Source organism: Carassius gibelio, chromosome A14 (assembly GCF_023724105.1).
Source record: "Carassius gibelio isolate Cgi1373 ecotype wild population from Czech Republic chromosome A14, carGib1.2-hapl.c, whole genome shotgun sequence".
Lineage (NCBI taxonomy): Eukaryota > Metazoa > Chordata > Actinopteri > Cypriniformes > Cyprinidae > Carassius > Carassius gibelio.
The window spans coordinates 5,553,056-5,579,317 of NC_068384.1; the positions used below are offsets into that span (position 1 = coordinate 5,553,056).

Consider the following 26,262-nt stretch of genomic DNA (forward strand, 5'->3'; position numbering starts at 1 on the left):
TCCCTCTGATGCAGCTTTTATTGCTTGTTTTTTTTTTCCAGGAAATATCTTACAACAAAGGCAATGATTTAGAAGTAAACATATATAAGAGCACAACATTACAATAATACACAATATCTTAAAAAAAAAAGATATGTACACAAAGGCAACCATTTTACCACTCAAGCTTTTAAAAATGACAAGTCGAATCACTGCAATGAGAAGTCCATCTGAAGTCCTGCAGAAAGAATATTTCAACCAGATATTCTTCATAGATTTCTTCATCAGAACAGATTTGGATAAATTTTGCATTGCATCACTTGCTCAGCAATAGATGCTCTGCAGTGTATGGGTGCCGTCAGAATGAGAGTCCAAACAGCTGATAAAAACATCACAATAATCCACACCTCTCCAGTCCATCAGTTAATGTCTCCGCTGCAGGTTTGCAAGAAACATTTTAAAACAGCCAAAATACAGTTAAATGCCTTGATGGACTTTTGTTTGTCACTTCACAAGATGTGAACTGATGGACTGGAGTGGTGTGGATTATTGTAATGTTTTTATCAGCTGTTTGGACTCTCATTCTGATGGCATCCATTCACTGCAGAGCATCCATTGGTGAGCAAGTGATGCAATGCTACATTTCATTTACGTACTACGCCTTGGATGTCCTGAAGGGGAGTCCATTTTCAGCTCATTTTAATTTTGGGGTGAACTACTCTTTTAAAGTATTAAATAACTTAAAAATCTGTTCAGAATTTTCTAAAATAAAATAAAAATAGGTTTGCAAAAAGTAACAAAACAGAGAGGCTAGACTCTTCTTGAAAACATGTGTGCTGGTTCTTTGAGACAACATGGTGTTTGAGCTAAAATGACAAGATTTTATCCAATAGGACCCCAGGACTTTACCTACCACTGAAAAGCAGAAGGATTCAAAACGGAAATACTATGTGCAAAGTGTAGGAAGAAAGCATACTGGTTATCACCAAAAGCCCATTATCTCTCCAACAAATAAAACAGATAAAAGTGCAAGTGCATCTGAAAAGATCCCAAATATTCATGTTACATGTCCAAGTGCTAATTATGTCTTAAGGCAAAAACATAACAGCTGTTTTTGCTAACAATACTTGCGGTTTCCTGGAAAGAAATAAAAATGTCAAAAACCCTGTAGAATAATAAAAAGAGTAACTACTGCATAGATCTACAGCTATTTCAAAATGCATCCAAAAAAAATCCTGATAAGAAATGTCTCTTCAAACAAAATGTACAAAAATATTTGTTTGGCTAGTTAAAATTGCTAAGTGCAGTGAATAAGTTCATATCAGCACTGGGTGATCACAACACTATATTAAACTGGCATAAAAAAAAAAAAAAAAAACGAAGGCACTGAGGCCAGCCTGTGATAAAGGTGGATGCTGCGGTCAGCTGGGGATGACAGAAGGAAGGTGGATGCTGTGGTCAGCTGGGGATGACAGAAGGAAGGTGGAAGGAGGAGCACGAGTCTCTGCGGTGTATGAGTTTAAAGAGCAGCTCTTCTTTCTCCTGGCTGAGCTTCTGGTTCTGCAGAGACTGCTTCTCTAGCGCCTCCTGCAGCTCATTCTGCTCCTTGGACAGTTGTCTGACAGAGGACAAAAGAGTTTCAGTTAAAATCCTTGTTTGTATATATATTTAAAACAATATGTTTTCATATTCTTTATGTACACACATTCAGTCTAATACAATTACATTTCAAACTCATAACTTGGCAATTCTGTAAAAAAAACAAGGGGAATGTTAATTACAGCAGCTACAACACCGCCAGGGGGCGCCACATACACACACTCGAGCTTACAAACTTTCAGTGCAAAAATACAATTACAATAAGGAAAGCTCGGTAAAATGTAAAAAGCATTATTACATTTAGACAACAGCAAGTTAGAGACTAGCAAGTGAAAGCCTACTGTATTATATTTAATACACAAAATATAAACTATGTGCCTTTTACCCTATGACGGAGCCCTTGTAAAATGCCTTTTATAATAATATTTCTGATAGCACTACAGTACCAGAGTCACAGTTCACACAGCTTCACAGGATCAACCCCTAAAAATACATATTAGTTGTTCACGCTCACAGTAAAGTTTCTTCTCTTCTGTCAAGATTTTTCTCCCAGAAAGTAGTGCAAACTTAGTCTCAATATTTAAAAATACTGACGTCTAATCATCCTATAAGAATCATTAGTAGACTGAGGTTAACGTACTGTATGAGGCTTTGGTAGTTGTCTATCCTCACTCTGAAGTCCTCGCTCTGCTGGAGCGCCTGCAGGAGCTGATCCTCCAGCGACTGATTCCTCTCCACCTGACAATCACAACACCACGAAGAAAATCATCAAAACAGCTGATTACAGTGGGAAAAAATTCATAATTTCTTGATGCAAACAAACAGGTCAATTTGCCTCGTTCAGACAAACAACACGAATACACAAATAATACACCTGCTTTCATTTCTGAACATCATTTCTCAGTGATGGAGTATAAAGCAGATGACATGTTTGACAAAGTGGATGAAACCATTTTTTTTAGACGGAGGGAACAAATGTAAAGGTAAGAATCTGCTACTGAAAAGTACATTTTGATTGACTGCTAAACTGAAGATGTATAGTTACTGGCCCACAATACCAGTGTTTCCATCTGCAGCAGCTTGTTCCCCTGGTCCTGTAAACGCTCACGCTTCATTTCGATGACAAATAACAGACTCTCCTGCTCCTGCTCCCAGAATGCACCAGGGCTGCCATGAGTCTGGGATGAAAAGACAGATAGAGCTGAATACTGCAGCTATCTGAAGCACGCTTTGCCAACAGATCTCCACTCTCCTAACAAACCTCAATGTTTCTCTGAAGGTCTCTCTGGAGCGTGGACTCCTGCGCTCTGCGCTTCAACTCCTCAAACAGCTTCAGCTCTGACGTCAGCCCTTCAATCTGATCCTGAGTTCAGAGACAGTCAAGTCAAGTCTGGTATGTCTAGCCTGATGTGGGAAGTACATCTATAAATTCTTGATTTCATTGCTCAAATTTTTATAGAGTATCAGCTGGGAGTATATCACTGTTCTATTAACATGTTTGCCAAAACAACCACGACATTTCGACACAAACCTTGATTTTGTGGCAAACAGTGATCAGAATTACAGAACAGGAACCACTGTAGCACAAAAGAAGATGACTACATTTTTAAAATAGGGTTACAGCTGTCAAAAAGGAGTAGGAAGTGGGAACTTCAGCACATCTGCGCCCCGTCATCTTACAGTCTCAGTGAAAATTAGAGGAATGCTGCCAGTCAAATAGGGTTTGTCATATATAATTAATGAAATTAGCACCAGGTGCCAGATTAACACCAATAACTCTGTTTTACTGATATCTTAAGTTTTTTTTTTTTTTTACTGTGCTTCAGAATCAAATAAATTCTTCTACTCATGTTAGGAACTTCAAATACGACAAAGCAGTGATCTTGAAATTTAGGGAATTGTAGGTTCTTCTCTTACTTTGACCTCCACTGTATATTAGATCAGCTCTCAATCAAATACATTAAGACAAATCAGATCAGTGATGTTGCAAATAGACAAGCTTTACCTTCAGCACATTCTCAGCTGCTGCATGGGACTCATTTAAAATGTTCTTCTCTTCATTGTGTAATCGCTGTAGCTCTGCAAAGTAAACAATTATTGAATATTATTATTTACACACAGATACAAAACATATACATACACACATTTATCATTTCTGCTTCGGCAAAGTCAGCTGCTGTGCTCTGACCTTCTGTTGCGCTCTGATGCCGTTCTAAGACGCTCCTCGTCTGTTTTTCATGAAGATCATTTAGGTCAGAGGTTATCTCAGTCTTTACCTGTTAACAAAAGACACAATGCATTTATTTATTATTTAACACCAAATCAGCAGCAAAGGCTATTTACATGGCAATTTAGTAGAAATTGTCTGATTGAAGAACTTTTAGGCTTGAAACATAATTTAATATTTTTCTAACTTTTGGAGCTGTGGTGTAACAACTTTTTCCTGTTTTAAAGTAGCAGAAATTTAAATAAGTTATAAGAAACTTAAATAATGATATATAATAACAATTTTTCAAATAATGTTTAAACAAGATTTTTCAGTCTGATATTTGATAGAAATTTTCCCAAGGAAAAAAAAAAAAAATGCTATTAATTAACAAGAAAAAAAAAAAATCAAATATATAGTAAATGAAAATTACATTTATACAATTAAAAATATTAATTATAAAATTAAAAATAAATCTGAATACCTGCCAAACTATCAGTCAAATTTATATACAAACCTTACAGAATTCTCAGAAATGGATAGTGCCTTACATACACGTGACCTTAAAAAGCATCCCAGGATGCACCCTGCAAAAGTTCTGTTTAGAGAATGGCAAGAACTACATCTTTAATTTTTTATAATTAATACAGCCAAAAAAAACCTGACAGAACCTTGTTCTTCATTTGTAAAAACACTATAAAAGTCTAAATAATTTTCATATTTTTTATTGTAAAAACTGTTCCAGTTAGTGATTGGTTACATTATTTAGACATATTTTTCATAAAAACAAAAGAATGTCCTATGCAATGTTCCCATTTACATTGCTATAATAATGCATGTTTACAGAATAAATGAGTCAAAGTTCTAGAGTACAAAAACACTTGGTGAGAGGTTTAAAAAGAAACGTAAGGCCATCTTTGTCCTCTCTTGGTAAAACAAGCAGTGCTCTACTGTGTTAAACACACAAACCAGCCGTCTTTACAAGGCAATGAATAACATCCCTCCCTGCAAACAGGTTTAGTTTTGTTGGTCAGAGGTTAGCACAAGGACAGATGTACCAAAGCACACGTTCCCAGACCCTGAACAACAGCGCACAGAATCGGCCTTGTTCCCAATTATGCTGTAATGGAAAAGCATGTCTTGTTTATTGCCGCTGACAGCTTCATAATGTATAACCCGATGACATAATCCGGGATCAGAATACTAGTCGTTCTTGAATGCCTACATGAAGCTACATGTACTTGCAATGCGTTCCATTCACAAGACAAAAAGAAAGGCCTTCTTTCAAACTCTACCTTCTCCAGAATACTGTGGACTAAAGTGCAGATGTCTCCAGGATGGTCCTTGAGGAGCTGGTCTCTCTCCTGGTCTCCTGAAGCCGTCAACACAGCATGAAGTATCTTTAGCTGACACTCATACGTCTCCAAAAGATTCTTCTCAGACGAGCGTGTACCTGGGGAGAGCAATTGAACACTACATTGTTTACTCTACGGTACATCTGAAACAATATCTCCATGAGCACAAGACAAGATCGCCCAGGGCTAGCAACACAAGAGTATCAACAGGTCTTTGCAACCCAACGTCAGCGCTACAAAAGCCTGCGCTCTGCCAACAACAACACACTTCACAATGGAATCGTGGGACATTGAAAAAGCCACGCATGAAAAGCACACATTAATAGATAATAACCGTAGCACACGCATCATGATCTACAAGTGTTGACATTCTGAAACAGTCCATGACCAGAGGATCTCTGTCACAATGCATTCTCTGTTTCCGTTTCTCTAAAGAACATCTGCACACGTTCACATGACATGATCGAGAGAAACCACTTACCACTTCCATCTTGAAGTTTGATGTCCTTTATGTGCTTCTCACCTTCTTGCGCACAACTTTTTTTCTGAAAGAAAAGAAACGGATGCTTTTTGTTGTTGCATTGCAGACACCATCCTTTCAAAGCTAGCTGACATATTTAATCTACATGCACAACTTTTTAACATTTCAGAGACGTGTAATATAAGTTTATCTCTGTTGCATTCCAAAGCAATCTGACCAATGAGATATGCGCTCAAGATTGCACAACCATGACATCATTGACAAATCACTTACAATAGTGCAGCACACTCTGAAAACTTGACTTGTATTTCTCAATAGGTGGAGCAATGTCTAATTTCATTTAAAGGTGCACTATGTAATATTGACAGCTAGTGGGTTAAAATGAGAACAAGAGCAACTGACAATGGAAGACGACGAGCTGAATGCTGTAAGCTGGTGAGTTGATTTGTCCATGTTTTAATATTTTAATAGATGTATGTGCTTTTTAGGTTGGGAAGAATCTGTGATCTTTGACCTAGAGATTCGTTAGTTTGATGGCTTATATGGCTACAATATGCTGTGTTTTCCACCAACTGGCAACCCGTGATGTTTATATACTATTGGGTAAATAGGCAGTGGGCGGAGTCACACAGATCAAAACAAAAACAGACATTCTGACATCGAACGCACATTTCAAAGTAGAACTGTAACATGTAACAACTTTGCATATTTCCTAAATATATCCGAATAATGAAGGTATGTTTATGCTTACATTGCAATTATTGACAGTCACTGATAATTATCATAAGAACAAAAACAGACAGACGAACAAAATGTGAAGGCCTATTTATTTCCACACATTCAATATCATTAAAAATAAAATCAGTAAAATTATATATATTTTTAAGAATTCTTGTGCTTACCAAGGCTGCATTTATTTGATCAAAATTACAGTAAAACTAATATTGTGAAGTATTATTTTAAATAACTTCTCTTTAGTGTCACATGATCGTTCAGGAATCATATAAAATAAAATAGGAACATTTTGTAACATTAGGATTGTCTTCACGGTCCGTGTCCTTAGTGTTTATTAGCATGCTCTCCACACATATAACAAGCACTGAAATTCAAGAAGCAGCTATCATGCGTCCATAGGGAGTAAAGAATGTGCCGTTCCAGTGTGAGAGTTTTTGAAGATGGAGCTCAAGGCCGGCAATGTTCACAGGTTATTTAACGTTTTGAAGTTTACGTGCCAAATATCTGAGACACAGCCTACACACATGAAGTAAAACACTCGCAAGTGCAAAATGTCTCTCCTTTGAGAGCAAAGCCTCCAGTTTATTTCAGGTTAGAGAAGTGTTTCTCAGCAAAAAAACAAATTTTTCACAGCTCACAATCACTATTAAGATTTAAGAGATGCAGGGAAGACTACCAGGGAGTTAAATCTCAAAGTTTTAACTCATACAAAGCATGTGACATGGTTTTAGTGTAACATCTATAATCATGATTTTTGGGGCTTAATGGCCCTTGGTTTCCTTTCTCTTCAGTCAGTTGAGGCAGCATCCTCATTCAAGAACCAAAAGAGTCAAACCACATCAAGTCACCTAATAACTAGTGAGATTCTAACACGTGAGGTTTAAGTGTCAAGCCAACCAAAACATGACACTTATGCTTCATGCAATCTACAGTTTGAAAGAAATCACAAACAAATTAGGTCATACTGCGCATGTATTCATAGTTTTCACGTGGCACTTGTATAGAAATGCCCAACTTTCCTCCGCTGAATGCCACTTATTTTTTTACCAGATTAATATTAGGAACTAATGTATCAAGACAGCGATATTAAAAGGCCAAACTCACTATAGACCTTATTAATCACGAGGACTATGTACAGATGAACAGTTGTGGCTCACGAAATTGCACATTAAGCATTTTTCCATTTAAAACCATTGCAAAAAATGCTTAATGTCATGCATTAATGCAAGGCATTCATATTCTGGGCTCAGCTGCTTGCCTATATATATAATTTACATCATGAGTAAGGTGTATGTTGAATTTTATATTTTAATATCACTCAGTACATTAAGACACATTATGCTTGTTATCCAAAATTATCCACTCATTAAAATAATGCTGAAGAGGGTTTATATAAATCACTCGTGGCCAAAACTTGCAGGATGTACACATATCTTTGTTTTTCTTGGTATGAAAGGTGATCTACATGTTTGTGGCTTGAAACAGATGGAAATTGACAGGTTTATGCTGTAGTTGGATGGAGGTTTTGCCCTCCGGGTCTCCATACCAGTCATGTGACTGAAAATTATCGAATAACATTTTAAAAGGTCTACAACTTTCTAATAGTGAAACAATTTAATAGCTAGGCTAAGCTTGGCTTACTTTCCAAAAATTAAATCAGTAACAAAAAGCCAGAACAGGAACTGCTTCCATCTCATAATTCAGTTTAATCCACAATAACACTATTATGCATTTGCCGGCTCTCTGTGGCAGGGAACCAAATGTTCTGGAACTTTAATGAACACTTGGCTTTATTACACTTCATCGTCATGTGGTTATGTGCTTTTGATTCAACTCCAACAGAAGCTGTAATCGTGAGCGTAAGGCTTTCTCTGTTTGGTCTTCAGAGAATTTTCACACTTCTCCAGTTGTCCATGTCAAGTATACTGACACATGGCTATGTGATTAACAGGACCAAATGAACTCTGGCTGTTTATAGGTCATATTAAAACTAGCAGTGAGCAACTCGGGACCCCATGTCTGTCACATCTAAGCCCTGTGTATATCTAAATCCTTCAGCAATCTGGGCTAATGAAAGCTTGACCCTGTTGCCATCAAAGCCAGATTTCACTGTATGCTTGAAGGCCACAGGAATGCATTGACTTTTATCATGCATTTATATTAAATATGGAATTTAAAGTGCCAGTGAGGTTCTAGTTGTTCTTCCATCATGGTGTTTAACTTTTTTTTTTTTTTTTTTACTTTTAATGCACGCATGATAAAAAGAACATTAAAATGCAATTTATTAAAATAAATAGCTTTATATGCCTCTCCTATGATGACCTTTTTCAATGTATTGGTGCCCAGAGATAGTTAAAATGCTGAAATTCTTGAAAAACACAAATATTTAAATAAATAGTTTGCCAATCATGCATCATGCATCTAGACCCTCATGCATCTGTGCAAAGGTCATTTAAAAATATCACATATTTTAAATGGTGCAATGAAAAGGTGCATTTTTTTAGATAAAAGAATAACCCTAAGGAACCCTTTTCATATTCAAGAATTGAATAAAAATATATCGGTTTAAAAATATTCCATATTTTAAAAAACATATACCAATGAAATAACACTTCTTTTTTCCCTTTTAAAACATTGAAATATTTAATTTGTTTTTCTTTAAAAATATAAGAAATATTTCCATAAATATCCAAAACAAGTTTCAATAAGTGGTCTGGCAATCAACATAAAACATAAAAATGACATGTGATATGTAAAAATAATAATCATTGTCTGTCACACCTAGCGATTACTTTAAATATTTACATTGAAAATAATGACTAAGCTGTGTACCAAAATACATTAAAATCACTAAATGATAACATTGACAGATAACCGTTAGAAAACTGAGGGTTAGTGTCTAAAAACGAACAAAAACTACATAAAAAAACTGAATTTCACCTTTTTATCATCTCGTACATGCTGATTTGTCATTGACCTAAATGCGGAACCATTTAAAGGAGAGCACACAGTGATCAAACATAAATTCAGGATAACACGACTTTATTTTGTCGTAACGGATGTCAGCAGCACATTTTAAACAGTAGACCTCATCTGTTGATCCAGGCATCTGTTTCTAATTAAAACTTTCACAAGTCGACAAACTAACATGAGAGCTTTCGCATCGAATAACGCATTAGTGAGGAAGTAACAAGTGATATGAGAGAACAAAACAAGAGTAGCTCCCTTGATGCGGATACATTTGCACGTGCTGTACATTTCTCGCCTCTGACGTTGCTGCGAGTCTCATTGCAACTTTCTGACTCATTATTTGTGAACATCCTGAGAAGGTTCTTAAACGACCTACCTTTTTCCTGGAGACCTGGCCACAAACTTTGCTGTTGTGACAACCCATGCTCCTCTGTTATACCTCTATATTCAAGCCAGTTGTCGATGGTAAGTTTTGGCTGTCTGCGGCAGTTCAAATGAGCCCTCATTGATCCGCTCGAATAGGCTGAGACCGGAGCCGAGGGGCGGGGCTTATAGAGTCAGGGCGGCGTTCCAAAAACACAGGCTACATTTACATGAACAATTTAAACCGAGACAAGCGGGAAATGGGTAAATCTGTGCACAGCTGCGTAAACTAATGCACACGGCAGCTTCCTGAAATGCAAATTAATAATAATGTTTTGTTTTTGTTCAATAAAACAGTATGTCCCCAAATATAATACCGTAGTTCAATTAACTCTTTATGAAATAATTAAGTTAAATAACAATTTTATATCATTTATTATATAAATCTTATTTTTTTAATTAAAGATTAATATTAAATTTGAAATTTTTATATCAAATATGTTAAAATATTAAATACAATGCACCGTATTTTTTATTTTATATAGACATTAAAATAGTTACATTATTTACAGGTATGGAAAGTATAGATACTAAATTTAAAAACGTTAATGCAAGTGTTTCAAAATGTTTATATATGTTATTTATTTACTTGTCCTTTATTAATATAGTCTACTTAATATAATTTTATACTTACCAGATTTATATTAATAATTTATATTAATATAACTTAATATAATTATATACTTAATATTCTTTATTTATTTATGAGTGTGTGTTTCTGGATTTCCTGGGTATTTGGTGCTCAACCACTTTCACTTACAATGTTTCATTTATGCTAATGCCATATGAGGCCATAGTGACAGGTCACGTGGTGGTACAAATTCATAATATCACAGTTAACATTTAAATATCTAGTCTTGTTCTACGCCTCGAATAAAATTAACATTACATTCTTAAAAAACTTGATGTTTGAGGGTTAACTATAGGCTATAGTTCTTACGGACAGATCAACAGACTGTCTGTTAGCTAGGAAAGCATTGCAATTAGCAAATTTAGTGGATGTTTCCGTCCCTAAGCATAACGGCTATATTATCCAGCAGGTTTGAAAGAGAAGCAAAAATGTGAGGCTCACGGATCTGCAGAGTGAATTGTAAGTTGTACTGTATTGTAAGTGGCCATATTATCATCCCGCTGCTGTAGAGGATTTCTGTTTAGAAAAACTGTCAAAACAGCAGTGATCCATAGCCAGCGTTGAGGTATGTGGATGCACATGCTGAATATGTAAACATTACAAGGTTTATACTGGCTGCCAGTTATGATTTCATCACCAATGTCATTTTAATGATAAATGAGTTAAACACTAAGTGTAAATTTAGAAATAGAGAAAAAATGGATATTTAAACCTTTCTAGCATTCTGTCGCTGTCTATTGTAACATAAACTATTGTCAAATGTTCAGAGGACAAAACATAATCCAGCACATCTGAGCTCATCACATTCACTGCTCTATATGGTGCATACAGTAGTGTGTCAGACATCTATCTTTGGCCTCTTGGCTCTCATTTGGTATATATTAAGCGTTAATATGATACATCGACTTTGGATCATCGGGGTAATCTGAGACTTTCCTCTATTTATAGCAGGGTCTCTAATCTGTCATAAAAACGATAGAGCAGTTGTTGCTGAGAAGTTTGCGTCATGACAAACTTTCCATTGACAGGCAGCTGCAGGGACTCTGGTGACAATAATAAAGATCAGGTCTCCACTTATCTACAGGAACAAAAACACAGCAGTTGTATAAAAAAGTACTGTATGTTTAGGTTTAACATAGGATTCGCCAAAGTTAACACGCTTATCACACACGTTTGAGCTCAGGGTTTGAAGGGAGGACAATAAATCGAGCCTGTTTTCCTTTTCACTCGTCAGGATACACTTTCCTGTGTGCCAGCCAGTAGCAGTATGTGCCACAAAGCTTTATGAATGTGCTTTGTGCCACAAAGCTCTTAAAAAAACCAGACGCGAGCTCTCAGTCAGCAAGGAGATAACATTCTTTCCACTGCTCCCCCTCCAACCCCAGGCATCGAAAAACCTCAGTGATTTCAAAGGGCAAAATAAAATATAGAAGTCTTACTGAGAGTTAAGCATCTGAGAGAACGATCAGGCTTAATTCAAACTTAAAAATTTTTTAATTGTTTGCATAATAGTACACTGTGCAGTTCAGATACTGCTGAATTCTAAGTGTATATATATCTTAAGTGTATATATATATATGTGCATTTTAGTAAACAGCACATTTCACATGCCAGGAAGGTTTTACGAGTGATGGTACATCTGGGTTCAGCCATCATTAAAAATGAAGAACATGGCTAGTCTTGCTAGCCATCTGGAAATCTGCTCTGGTTGGTATTCCACCTGGACATCTGGATTGAGGGCTGTACAAGTCTTGAAAGACAGCCTGAAAAATCAGGAATGCAAACAATGTTTACAGGAGGGGAACAAACCTGACTGATAATATACAGTTGAGCATATGAACGAATTCTCCAAAGAAATGTATATATTGTATTGTATCTTTACATTAAAATCTTAAAATGTTTAAGACACTGTTGCAAAATAATATGTATAATTAATTATGTTATTACAGTACTTTCTATTACTTATCAGTAATAGAAAGTACTGTAGCATGTGAAACAGAAACACAGTATTGTAGCTTTTCATTTCGTACAGCTGATACAGAAAGTGTCACCTTTAATTTTTGGTTAATTATCTATGATGTATTTAAATAAATTTAATTTAATTTATACATTTAGGAAATACTTTGGACTTACAGTGCATTCAGGCTAACATTTTTTTTTACCTAACATGTGTTCCTTGGGTATCAAACCCACAACCTTCTGCATTGCAGGAACACATAAAAAGGTAAAGATATGAATACTCTGAAAGACCATTGTGATCCATCCCATATCAAAGACACATTAGGAACTGTTTGTTGTGTGAGTTCCTTCATTATGATAATGACCCTGTTGAAAAAAACAAACATAAAAAGCATATGATGGTTAGGTATGTTTTGAAGCATGACTGCTGGTCTGAGCTGGTTTAAGCTGGTCCTTAGCTGGTCATATGCTGTTTCTGACCAGCACATGACCAGCTTAAACCAGCAGCCATGGTTCAAAAAATACCTATGCTGTTTTTTTTCAAAAGGGGTAATATATATATATATATATATATATATATATATATATATATATATATATATATATATATATATATATATTTGGCATTTATGGAAACATTTATACAGAGTTATACAGTGACCTCTACAAGCTGATTCACACAGCATCATGAAAACCCTTTAAAACATCTTAGACAAACAGGATGCAGGACAACAAGATGTAGCCTATAGATTGCAGTTATATGCCCCAAAGGAAAAAATGCCCATGTATTAGTTTTTGGAATGTATCATATGATATAATTGGATTATTAACCCATTAAAGCTTGCATGTTAAGTAACTTCTCCTAAACCGGGGCACACTCACAGCTTTGAATGGTCAGTGACAGGGCAGAGGTTCAGGACAGTCCTGTCCCGGAGGGATGAGTCGATCGAGCAGGTCACAGACATTAGGATAATGACAACTTCCTATTTCATCCAAGCATGGTATTTTCACCCACACACCAACTATTTCTCTTTCCAACATCTCGTTCAACTGAAACAAATAACATGGTGTGAACATGGAATTACGTTTTTAAAACAATGCCTTATGGAGGCGCAAACTATAAAAGGTGACAATCATGGAAGTTTACAGCCTAAGCTTGTGATAGTCACAAGACGGCCAACAGAAGATTCAGGCATAAAAACATTTATTTCACTACCATAAACTATGTTGGGACGGGAACCTCTGAACTCAACTGCTAAGCTTTGTTTTTGTGTTTGTAAAATGTCATTGTAGTATTTGTATCATTATAAAATTACATTTTTTGGAAACAGCTACTTTTAGGAAAGCAGAAAAAAAAATTTTTTTAGCCTGGTATTATATAAATTAAAATGATGAAAAATATGCTATTTTTCCCCGCTAAGCATAGTAGCCCACGTTTTATAGGTGCTTTGCTTTAAAGAGGGGAGTGCCTCATAGTTTCTTGACTATATTATGAATATTATTACAAATATTTTTTACATCCATCCATCCATCTTCTTCCGCTTATCTGGGGCCAGGTCATGGGGGCAGCAGTCTAAGCAGAGACGCCAAGACTTTCCTCTCCCTAGACACTTCCTCCAGCTCTTCCGGGAGGATACCGAGGCGTTCCCAGGCCAGCCGAGAGACATAGTCCCTCCAGCGTGTCCTTGGTCTTCCCTGAGGCCTCCTCCTATGGGACGTGCCCAGAACAGCTCCCCAGGAAGGCATCCAGGAGGCATCCGTAACAGATGCCTGAGCCACCTAAGCTGGCTCCTCTTAATGTGACAGAGAAAGCTCATTCCTGCTGCCTGTGTCTGGGATCTTGTCCTTTGGTCATGACCCACAGCTCATGACCAAAGGACGTCGAGAGCTTCGCCTCCTTCTTTACCATGACAGACAGGTACATCGACCGCATCACTGCAGTAGCTGCACCGATCCACCTGTCAGTCTCCCGCTCCATCCTTTCCTCACTTGTGAACAAGAACCCAAGATACTTGAACTCCTCCACTTGAGGCAGGAGCTCTCCAACAACCTGAAGGGGACATGCCACCCTTTTCCGGCTGAGAACCATGGACTCATCCCAACTGCTTCACTGCCGGAGGTCAGGTTATCATTATTATTATTTTTTTTTTTTACAAATGTATTAAATTACTTCCTCATTTTTTCCCATATTTGTAAGTCAAATATGGGTGTTTTCAACATTAATCAGAGCCTAATTCTATTTTAGCATGCATTTGGTCATATATACAATAGTGTTATAATTTTCAACAACAAAAAAATTCTCACATTTCATAAGAATATAATTGTATTATTAATTTTCTTAAAAAAACACACAAGCAAAAAGTTCCTCTTTCCACAAAAATAAGGAATTGTGACTTATTAATGTTGTCTATTAATTATTCTTTATTTCTATAGCACTTTAAACAATACAGACTGTGTCAAAGCAAATTTACAGTATTAAATAGGAAAATAGTGTGTCAATAATGTAAAAGCTATTAAAAACCAAGAAGAGGAAGTTGTCAATGATGATCTATTTCTGTAACTTACACAGAGAGATGTCAGCGCTACTGATGTGGAGCCTGATGCCGCTGCTGTCATCTGTCCCGGGATGGAAATGGGATCTGGAGATATACTAAGAGTCTTCATCTGCCCAAGATCTTCTAGTTTACTGCAGTGTACCTCTCCTTCAAAATTTGCAACATCTGTGGCATTGTGCTGTATGATAAAACGGCACATTTTAGAGTGGCCTTTTATTGTGGCCAGCCTAAGGCACACCAACACTGCCTAAATCACTAGTTACTGTTTTTATATCTTCCCCCATGATATGTCAGCTCCTTAATATTATTTGTAAAGAAAGAGTTCTGGATTTTTAGATAGTTTAGTGGCCTACACATAGCAGCACCAGAAAAGCAAAACGGCTTCTGTGTTCAATATATGTGTGCATTTGATGGCATTGAGCTATATTGAATTTAGAAGTAGTGCTGGGTGTTAACTGATTACATGTAATCTGGATACATAATCAAGTGCTCGTAATTACAGTAAATTACATTTTAAAAGGCTAATAATCAGATTACGGTTACCTTTTTATGGATTACATGATTTAATTATTAGCTTTTGATCTCTAACACACCCACTACAGTTCTTTAAGACCAGTTTGGGAAACTCCAGTGCAATCTAATAGTAATGGTAACAGCATGTATTTACAGTGTAATGCAATATAACTTTTACATTCAACCGACAAGACAACAATGCATAATTCAAAATATAAGAAAAGACAGGTGAAAAAAAAAAAAAAAAAAAAACCTTCATATTACACTGTGCTTTATTTTATTTTCTTTTTTATATAGTGCATGCACAGACTTTGTTGTCAAAAAAATTGGCATGGAATTGCAATAAGCTTTTTACCTTTTAAATATATATTTTTTGCAACTATTTTCAGAGTTCTGTAGACTATTCTTTCATCTGATGTTGCTTATTGTATGAAAATCATTTCATTTGAATACACATTTTCAAAAGGGCTTGGTGGTTGATTTTCAAAGGAGTGATGGAGTTTATCGGTGGTCTCTCTCATTTACCTTCAAGGCCACACATGACCTAATTATCTGATTGATCGAATACCATTTAAATAACAATCTTTTATTTGTGAAGTAATGCTGAAATTCAATTTACTGGTTGCGTTCTTTTGTTGTTGTCATCACTATGGCCACAAGATGGAGATCTTGTATTTGTGTTCAGAGTCATGCGTGACCTATGCAAATTTGCTATTGGTCTGCTAGGAAAGTGTAAATATATATAAGTCCATGCATTTGCTAAATCACAGGGACATAAATTCAATGCATATAAATTTAGACTGATATAAAGCTAGTGATGCACGCACATTTTAAAGCTGAATAGATTTATGAGAGAAGTTCACGCTCAGAGATGCATGCTATAATAAGTTTGTGAGAAATACGAGGCTATGTAATTTTCTATGTCATTATCATGTGTTATGAATCACAAAAGACTGCATTAATCAGGGTTTCAGGTTCTATTTGATGGAGTTCTTGTATTCACAGGCCATATGATGATACTGTATGTGCATGAGTCATCTTTAATCTCTCTGCATGTGCCTGCAGGTAAATGCCGGTCCATATGTGCCACATAATCACCCAAGGTTTAGATCTAAAGTATGGTGCCATTCAAACACAGCTTTGTTCTTAAAGTTGAACTCCTAAATAGTGCTGGAGAAAATCACCGCTTATCAAATTACTCACCCAGGGATTTGTCAAGTGTGTTCAGAGGTCATGTACTTGTAGTTAAACACTGAGCTATATGCTTTATATATAACAATATGTAAATTAATTCATGAGGTGTTAAATGCACAAAACACATGCAGAAGCATGTGACCTCTGATAACACTACAAATCCCAAGTGAGTATTTAATTTGATAAGCAGCAAAATAATTATACATTGGCAGTCAAAAGTTTGGAATAATTTTTATTTTTAATGTTTAACTATTTTATGCTCACCAAGGTTGCTTTATTTGATCAGAAATACAGTAAAATACTATAATATTTTGAAATATTTTTACAATTAAAAAAAAACTATTTTCTGTTTGTATATATTTTAAAATGTAATTTATTCCTCTGATCAAAGCAGAATTTTTTTTAGCATCATTCCTCCAGTCTTCAGTGTCACATGATCCTTCAGAAATCGTTCTAATATACTGATTTGCTGATCAAGAAAATGTCTTATTATTATCAGTGTTGAAAACAGTTATGCTGCTCAGAATGGTTCAGACTATTCACATATACCATATTTATCTCTTTGATTTTAATGGAGATGAAAGCTGAGATATGGTGTGAGGCAGTTCTCTGTTGATGATGATTGAAAGTGTTGGTTGGTGGAATATTTTGCCATAGATTGCTGCTTTTAGATTTTGAGATGAGGGTTTATGGTATGTGGTAATACTGTATAGACCTAAAAAGTATTTTCCAAACAAGCTGAATGACTGGCACATATACATCTTGTATTGTGTGTATGCACATTTTTTATTCCTGTATTGATTTTTCTCCTCTCATACTGAGAAACATGTGCATCAGCTTAACCGTAATGTTGGAAAACATTATGTTGGCTCTTTGCAATTTTGTGTTTTATGCCAATCAATATCCTCTATGAGTATAATGTGTATGAATTAGCCTTTCATATGACCATAAATGATGTAGCTCACTGAAAAGCAAGAAAGGCACTGAGATTATTTACTATATATTTTAATTTTAATTTAATTTTTTTTACAAAAACATATTTAAAATATTTCAGTTTTACAACATCACAATTTTGACCCCAATTCTTGCACTGCAGATAATTACTGCCAACCAAAAGTTGTAAATAACTATGTTTTTTAATATTTTTGAAAGAAGCCTCTTATGCAAAACTGCAGTGAAAAACAGTGATATTGTGAAACATAATTTTTTTATTAATATAATTAAAATTTTAATTTATTCCTGTGATCAAAGCAGAATTTTCAGTATCATTACTCCAGTCTTCAGTGCCACATGATCCTTCAGAAATTATATTATCAATGTTGTAAACAATTTTTGCCTTAATGGAATTTTTTTGGGAGATAATTATACACTACCATTCAAAAGTTCCATACAAAATTAAAATAAAAAAACATTTTTATTTAATGTCTTTCATTTAAATACCTTTCTATTCATAAAAGTATCCTGAATTTTTTTAATCAAGGTTTCTACAAAAATATTAATCTGCAAAATCAGTTTTCAACATCACTAATAATAAGAACCATTATTAGTAATTAAGCTCAATATGAATTAATTAAGTAATTAAGCTTAATATTAAGTAATTAAGCTTAATATTATTGATAATAATTGAGCAGCAATACATCATATTAGATTGATTTCTGAAGTATCATGTGACACTGAATTAAACATATCCAAATAGAAAAGTAATTTTAAATTGTTATAATATTTCAAGATTTTACAGTTTTGAGTGCATTTTTGCATAAGAGCATAAAACACATTAAAAAAAATTATTAAAAACTTTTGGCTGCCGTTGTATACTGTGTATAAATATTGGGTTCGCTCTTTTTTTTTTCAACAAAAACTTTTTATAGACTATACACTGTATGCACACATATTTCAGTATGTTTAAAACAAGTAAAGCCGTCTGTTGAACTATGACCCATCATTCATCTGTAGATTGTCTCATACACTCAAATGCAGCTGGTGAAACAATAAGCCAGGAACTCTCTCTCTACGTCAGACAAACTCTTCGCACATCTCCCAGGCTGATAATGTTACCCCAGACATCGCACAGATGCACCCTGTAGGTACAGGATTGAATGAAGGTTTCACTCGGCCATGCGTTCTGCAGGTGAACTCATTCATGACAATACGTTAATAACATAATACACCAGTGTTTCTTGGATAGATAGATTCTTGGAAGATATCATAGCTGCAGGGATGAGCAGGCACCTTACGGTACACAAAGGACACTTGCTTAAATAATACACCAAGGGTTTTTGCCATTTCAGTTGAGAACAGATTTATACAGATGACCAATAATCTTTGCATGAGTAAATCTGTGTAGACAATCCTGCACTGCAGCTTTCTGGAGGCTTGTGAAATATAGCTAACATTTTGAAATAATAGTCAGTATCATAATTCATAAATCCAACATACTCATAAGAGAAAGGCCACATGATGGATTTTATTCAGTGTTATTCTTATCTGCTTGATCTAGCCTTGGATTTTATGTATTTATTTATTTTTGTAGCACAAAATTCGTAGGTGACCATGTTCCATTGACTACACAAACAGTATGAATACATTTTTTTATGAATAACTGCATATGTTGACCAGCTATTTAAGACCATTATTAAACAATTTATGAACAAAATACTACCGTTCAAACGTTTAGAGCTAAATAATTTACAGTTTTGAAGTGTTTTTAATGTTCAAAAAGGCTTGAAAAAAGTCCTGTGAATGAAGCTTTCATTTGATAAAAATACATTAAAACAGTTGTATTGTGAAATATTATTTATTTATATAATACTAATATTTTAACTTTTCTATCTTAAAATTATATATATATATATATATATATATATATATATATATATATATATATATATATATATATATATATATCCTTCAGAAATCATTCTAATATGCTGATTTGCTCCTCAAGAAACATTTCTGATTATTATTGGATATCATAATAAATAAATGTATTTTTTTTAAAATGATTCTTTAATGAATAGAACATTCAGAAGAACAGCATTTATTTGAAATAGAAATATTTTGTGACATCATAATTAAATTTAGTTTCACTTTTGATGGAGTTAAATAGATCCTTGATGAATAAAAATATTTATTTTAGGGAACAAAATGTTTAAATGTTGAATGGAGGCGTATTTGTCATGCTTTCAATACATGCATATAGTTCATTAGAATGTCTCATGATTTATATTGTAGTCTTTACACTACTCTGTCAAGAGAAGTGTTTGACTGGAATGCTACAGCAGAAATATTTCCTTCACATTGACATTGATTGTCTTATTGACATAAAGTAACAGTAGCAGCAGTAACATGTCTACAGGCAGACCACAGGTAACTTGTGGTTGCTAAAATTAATTTTTGTGGCTTTTTTTACATGCTAAAAGTTCATTACATTAAAACTAGTATTTCAGTTGAACCAGTGGTGCAGTTGATTTGAGTCAGTCAGTTATTTCTGATGATGCTTTGGGTTCGATTCAAACGCTCCGAGGGTGGCATGATTGACACAACGCCGAACCCTGTGAAAGCTCAGACTTTGCCAGTTCTAAGCTTCGCCTGAAGCATTGTTGAGCAACGGCACTGAACGCATCTGCCTGCACAAGCAGACTTGCCGAGGCAAAGCCTGAGAGAGAAACTGATACTGTGATAAGAGGAGCGTGAGCTAGTTGAATAATAGACTGGTTGAAAGGTTGTGTAGAATGCAATCTGTCCAAAAACAGGAAATCTTTGTTGTAGTCTGTTTTAACATTCCACATCACCTGGCCGGCCGCGTTTATACAGGTGCCAATTCGTCAGTTCTTATAATGCAGCTTTGCCATTTGCTGCTTAATAATGCATATCCATGGCAGTTGTGGAAACTCAATGTGATAATAAAGCCTAGTTATCTCGTCCCTCATTTGCTTCTCTTTAACCTTTAAACATATAAACATCTACAGTATATCATTTCCAGAATTGCAGGACTTGTATAAAAACAAGTCAGACCTTCACAAGGATCTTGCTGGGTGTCCAGGTTTCTCCTCCCTAGATAATGCTGAATATTTACCGGCTGACCTTTGACCCGTGTGTGTGTGTTGTGTGCGGGAGTGTAGCTGAAGGCCAAGCCGTTCCTCCAAAGACATCTGCATGCTTCCTTATCTGTTCATGTTACACAAAGAAGTTTTTCAGAGAAGCTTCTGTTGGTGTGAACATCAACTTCAAAAGATTTTTGTTCCAAATGAGGGCAACACAACCATTTAATCTTATCTGAACGCTTCTTCTCACTCTGACTATCTGCAGCTGAAATATATTGTCACAACAAGCCGAGCTCAAATCCTTGACAAAGCCCTTGTCTTAGCACTTATTCCCTTAGCTGAGAAATACGCCACTTTCATCAGGCTTCAAAAAGGAGCAGGAATGCATATTTTATGCATTAAGGATGGCTGAAAGGACAGTGGACTTTAAAAGGCATAAATATGAAAATAAAAAAGAAGCTTTGGAGATAATCTGTCATTCACTACGATGCTGATGGCCAGAAATATAGGGGCTTATGAGCAGATAAGTGACCTAATAAATTCTAAAACACACATATAACTCCACAACACAATGCAAATCTGTGAAATCAAGCAAATCTGTGCAGCGCTGGTCAAACCGGTTTGCAGCTTAGTCAACAAATCCAGGAAAAGTGCTTTTAATGCAACTGTATTTATTACATTGTACATATTACTCTTTACTATCATTTAATACACACATTCTGATTGCCCATTTGTAGCATTTTGTGATATAGTAATGTGAAATGATGAAAAGTGTTTGTCACAAATAATTTTCTACATAGCTGTGCTAGTTATGTGTTTCTCACAGCAGTCTGCAATCTCTCTCTTCTTAGCTATTAACATTATTTAAACCACTTATTTATTTATTAGTGAAAAAGAGCTGTTCAATAGGCATGATAAAGAACACAGTCATTGTTGCAAAATAATTTGAGATGATAAATTTCCCATCTGCTTCACATTTGGGTCATGTTCATCCTATCTGGTCTATTTTGCAATAATGTACCTACAAGTCAAAACATAAGAGGCAATCTGAGTGAACAAAAGCAATCACCCATGTGAAAAACTGTTCAACCCCTTAAATGTAAAATCTGTTTGTGACACTGTAACAATTGTAATAATTGGAGATCAGTGCTGCAGTGAGCGTTTGGCGCACTCATAAACTGACTGGTTAAGAATGAGGTCTGATTTACAATGGAAGGTTTTTTTTTTTGCCATTTCCTGCCTTTGATATATATTTAATATGTATGACTTCCTGCTGCACGGAGAACATTACATGTGACCGTTTTTGGAAACACGTTCAAGGTATAGCAAATGGCCATAGCAGGTATATGGTAATGTTTGGAGAGAAACTGAGATTGAGAAAGAGAGAGAGAGATGTGTTGGATGTCAGACTCAGCGGGTCTGCTGGGAGTTTGATTGTATTTCCTGTGCGTGCTGCGCTGTGCCTAGTCCTGTCCCCTCTCTCCCCAACCACGCTCCATCTGCCTCTCGCGCTCCTCATCCTCCTCCCTCTCTCCTCCAGTGTCCAAACAGCATTTCAACCGGCCCACCCTCCGCCCTCACGGCCTGCTTTGAGGAGGGCCAGGTGATGACGAGGTGACACGAGGAAAGGTTTTCTCCCCTCTCTAGCACTCTTTGTTCCCTGTTGGCATGCTGCGCTCTTACGACAGAACAGGTTGGATAAAAACATGCTGCACAATAATGCCTCGAGTGAGAAAAGTTGCTGGGTTTCCAAGTTTATGTGGTGAACTGAATAATACCCAGACATGTTTTTGTAAGACTATGAAAACAGTCACTTGCTGATCTCAGTGACCCTGTAATGAGCAGGATGATGCATCTGTTTGTACAGCTCATATATATACGGCTTATAAAATGAAAGAGGGTTAAATGCACATTTTTTCACAGTGTTACACTAATCTGAGATTTGCAAGGTAGAATTCACACTCAAAACTCGTAATTACAGCCTACTTATTGCTCAGCAGACGGCGGCAACATGCATCTCAGAGCCTTTTTTTGAGATGGCTTTTGTTTCCGCCTCATTTAGTTTCTACATCATTGGATTAGTATTTGGCTTGTTTGTTTTTTCTATTTTTTTTTTTTTTTTTACAATTTCCACAACAGTATAAAAAAGTATTTCTCAGAATTCTGAGTTTAAATCTTGGAATTAAAAAGTTTATAACTTTTTAGACTTTTAGACTCTTTTCTTGCTTATATTTCACAATTTAGTCTGAATTGTTAGATATAAATTCAGAATTGTAGGAAAAAAGTCAGAAGTCAGCTTTTTTTAAAAAAAAAAAAATCCTTTTGGTGAAACAAGCTTCCAAAGTAAACAGTTTCTAAATTTATTTGTGGTAACTTTTATACTTTTTTTTAAAAATCCAGGATTCTTTGATAAATAGAAAGTTTAAAAGGACAACATTTATTTGAAATGCCTTTACATGTATTCACTTTTGATCAATTAATGCATTCTTGCTGAATTAAATTTAAACTTTCTTTATAAAAATATTGCTTTTTACTGGCTGTGTATGATAAAAGATGACTATTTTATTGTATACTGTATATATATATATATATATATATATATATATATATATATATATATATATATATATATATATATATATATATATATATATATATATATTGCACAAATCTGACTCACTAGCAGCTATTGGGAGATGTGAAGCTGTGATTGTGTCAACATTAAGGTGATTAAATAATAACAGTATTCTTGCATTTAAATATCTCTTTAACCTTTAAATGAAACATATTAGATTGCAGCAGGTGGATAAAGTTTTGTCCTTCAGTCTGACCCAGTGAACTTTAATTTATCTGAAATGTTTGGCTTGTGACAAGTCCACTTGATCTGCTACAATCAGAACAACAATGCATACACACAGACTATTCCAAAACCGTATTTTTCAAGGTGACTTTGATCCACTTTTTCATGTACCTGCAAGCAAAAGCCACATCTATTTAACAATAAAGAGTTCCATCTATTTCCTCCATCTGACAAAAAGCCCTGTTGAAAGAAAATTGCTCTCACCTCAAGAAAGAAGATGGAATGGCAGCGTACTTTTTGAATAGAAGGTACTACAAGCAATTTACTTGTCTTGCCAAAACTCTAATGCCTGTAACAATACATCTATGTCACAACCCGTCAGGGTTTACACTAGAAGAAAACTGCAAACAGCTGAGCGATCGAAACATAAACCGTTTGTCGAATTATACTGTTAAAACATTTATGATTACATGTGCAGTTGCAGTTTATCATGCACAGTATTGTAGTTAGTTGTAGATGAACTGAACTGACAGGAATTCTTTGTGCACTTGGACAATGCCGTCTAAAGCCGTACATGAAATAACATTCAACCGTGCTTGAAACCGGGACCGGATTCAGATTAACATCTCTCTATTCAAATACCTGGTTTGTTAAATCATGCACGAGGATCACAGTCGTCCCTGTCATGAGAAGACAATAACCCAGTGATTTGTTCTGATGAGACCTTCATTATCTTACAGAAACAGGCAGTACGGGAATCTTCTGATTAGCATTGCAAAGTCAGACTGACATATGAGTGAGCTCAAACTCCTAGCTCCCTCTCCCGCTGTGATCTCAGTGTGAATTGTTATGCAGGCCGCGAGCAGCTGTTCTCATTCTAATGATGCAGTTAATGCGTCCATGACAGGTCCAAATGCTATAAACATTAGTAGCAACTGCGCCGTTCATTGGCCAGAATTTCAATCAGAGATCATCGAGAGTTGTCTGATCTCAGCAATTGAAATGCCAGCTGATTAACAGTTTGAGATAATGCAACCAGTTGTGTATTGGGTTCTTAAGGGAATACAGACCTTCACAAATGATTAACAGTTCAACTTTTGCTGTTCATTAGGTTGTTTCAAACCTATGCGATTTTCTTTCTTCAGTGCAACGGAAAATGAGAGGTTTATTAAGTTTGCAAAAAAATCCAATTAAACTTCTTAAATCTTATGTTGTGGTCTATGTAAGAAAAATAACTAAACAAAAAATAATAATAATCTAGATTAAATGAGGTGGTGTGATATATTGCAATGCTTAACAATCTCTGACGATAGCATCGATCAATACAATAAATAAACCATTACTTGTCAAAATCGTACAACATGTATGATTGTTTTGGCACTATGAGAATACAATTACTATAGCCCTGGAGGAAAGAAATAATTGATGTGCAGCTTGTGCTCTTGAAACAATCAAAGTCAAACCTTCCCAGAAAAACTCCCTTTGCAGTTTACTTCAGTTCATCGGAACATGAAACATCTGCAATTAACACACGGAGTTATGATATGTCTTCAGAAAGCTTGGAGTGAAATGCATGAATTATGCATTACACTCCATGCCTGATGGACATCTCAGCACGGATGAAAGAACATCACCTGCAACTCAACCTGGAAAGACAGAGGTTCTCAGATCTTCCCGGCCACCCCATCAGTACAGCACCAGCTTACCTCTTGAGGTGATCCTTGTTGATCAGCTGACCTTTAAAAAGATCATACTGCAAAAAAGGCAAAGATCATGCAGGTTTGCACTACACAACATCAAGAAGACCAGACCCTTATAACAGAGCATGCAACACAGCTTCTCGTCCAGGCTCTTGTCATTTCTAGGTTGGACTATTGCAATGCTCTTCAGGCCGGACTTCCAACATGTGCAATCAGACCTCTGCAAATGATTCAGAATGCAGCAGCACGTCTTGATTTGTTCACGTCTTATTCACATTGCTCCTCATTTCTCTGCAATGGCTTCCAGTCGCGGCTTTCATCGAGTTCAAGTCATTGGTGATTGCCTACAGAACAGCCATGGGCCCCGCAGGCTCCTACCTCCGCTTTCTCGTACTCATCTACATCGACGCCTGAAGCTTGCTGGCAGTAAACGAGCGCCGGCTTGCAGAGAGGCACAAAATGACACTTTCACCGTACCTTTTTGGTGGAATGACTTACCTAACTCCATCCAATCCTTCTCAAGCTTCAAGAAACAACTGAAAACTCATCTCTTCCGTGAGCATCTACCTGCCTCCTCATAAAAAAAATTCCATGCCTTCATTTTTTTCTTTATGCTTTTCTGTCCTAGCTTTTCCTATTTTAAATGATGACTGAACCCTTGTATAACGGGCACTTCTCGTGTTTATTGCCATCTTATTGTAAATCACTTGTTGTATTCCTCTGTAAGTCACTTTGGATAAAAGTGTCTGCCAAATAATGTAAATTTAAACGTACTGTATATAGACTATATTTGTGACCTGGACCACAAAACCAGTCATAAGGGTAAATTTTCAAAAATTGAAAACTGAATAAATAAGCTTTCCATTGTTTGGGTTGTTAGGATCGGAGAATATTTGGCTGAGATACAACTATTTGAAAATGTGGAATCTGATGGTGCAAAAAAATTTATATATTACGAAGATCGCCTTTAAAGCTGACCAATGAAGTTCTTAACAATGCATATTACTAATCAAAAATTAAGTTTGGAAAGTGAAAAGTGACATACAGCCAAGTATGGTGACCCATACTCAGAATCTGTGCTCTGCATTTAACCCATCAAAAGTGCACACACACAAACCG

General features: G+C 35.7%; 1 protein-coding gene and 2 long non-coding RNA genes across 4 annotated transcripts in view; 1 reads left to right on the forward strand and 2 right to left on the reverse strand.

Moving 5' to 3' along the window:
- LOC128027328 (coiled-coil domain-containing protein 69) lies at positions 1 to 9,891 on the reverse strand. Of its 2 annotated transcripts, XM_052614868.1 has the most exons (10): positions 9,702 to 9,891; positions 5,621 to 5,684; positions 5,080 to 5,237; positions 3,767 to 3,854; positions 3,584 to 3,657; positions 2,840 to 2,941; positions 2,637 to 2,756; positions 2,219 to 2,316; positions 1,462 to 1,597; positions 1 to 1,424 (listed from the first exon to the last, which is right to left on the reverse strand). In XM_052614868.1, the coding sequence occupies exons 1-10, from the start codon at positions 9,747 to 9,749 to the stop codon at positions 1,401 to 1,403; spliced, it is 912 nt and encodes a 303-aa protein (XP_052470828.1). In that variant the 5' UTR covers positions 9,750 to 9,891; the 3' UTR covers positions 1 to 1,400. The 2 variants fall into 2 exon arrangements, with proteins under 2 accessions (XP_052470828.1, XP_052470827.1); XM_052614867.1 differs by having other exon boundaries at positions 1 to 1,597; positions 9,702 to 9,890.
- Positions 5,885 to 17,668, forward strand: LOC128027333 (uncharacterized). Its single transcript, XR_008186671.1, has 3 exons — positions 5,885 to 6,055; positions 13,895 to 14,457; positions 14,908 to 17,668. It is a non-coding gene; the product is annotated as an uncharacterized LOC128027333 (long non-coding RNA).
- Positions 11,855 to 26,262, reverse strand: part of LOC128027334 (uncharacterized) — a 27,408-nt gene continuing 13,000 nt past the window's right edge. The window contains exon 2 of the long non-coding RNA XR_008186672.1: positions 11,855 to 12,142. This is a non-coding gene — a long non-coding RNA (uncharacterized LOC128027334). The remainder of the gene's footprint in view (positions 12,143 to 26,262) is intronic.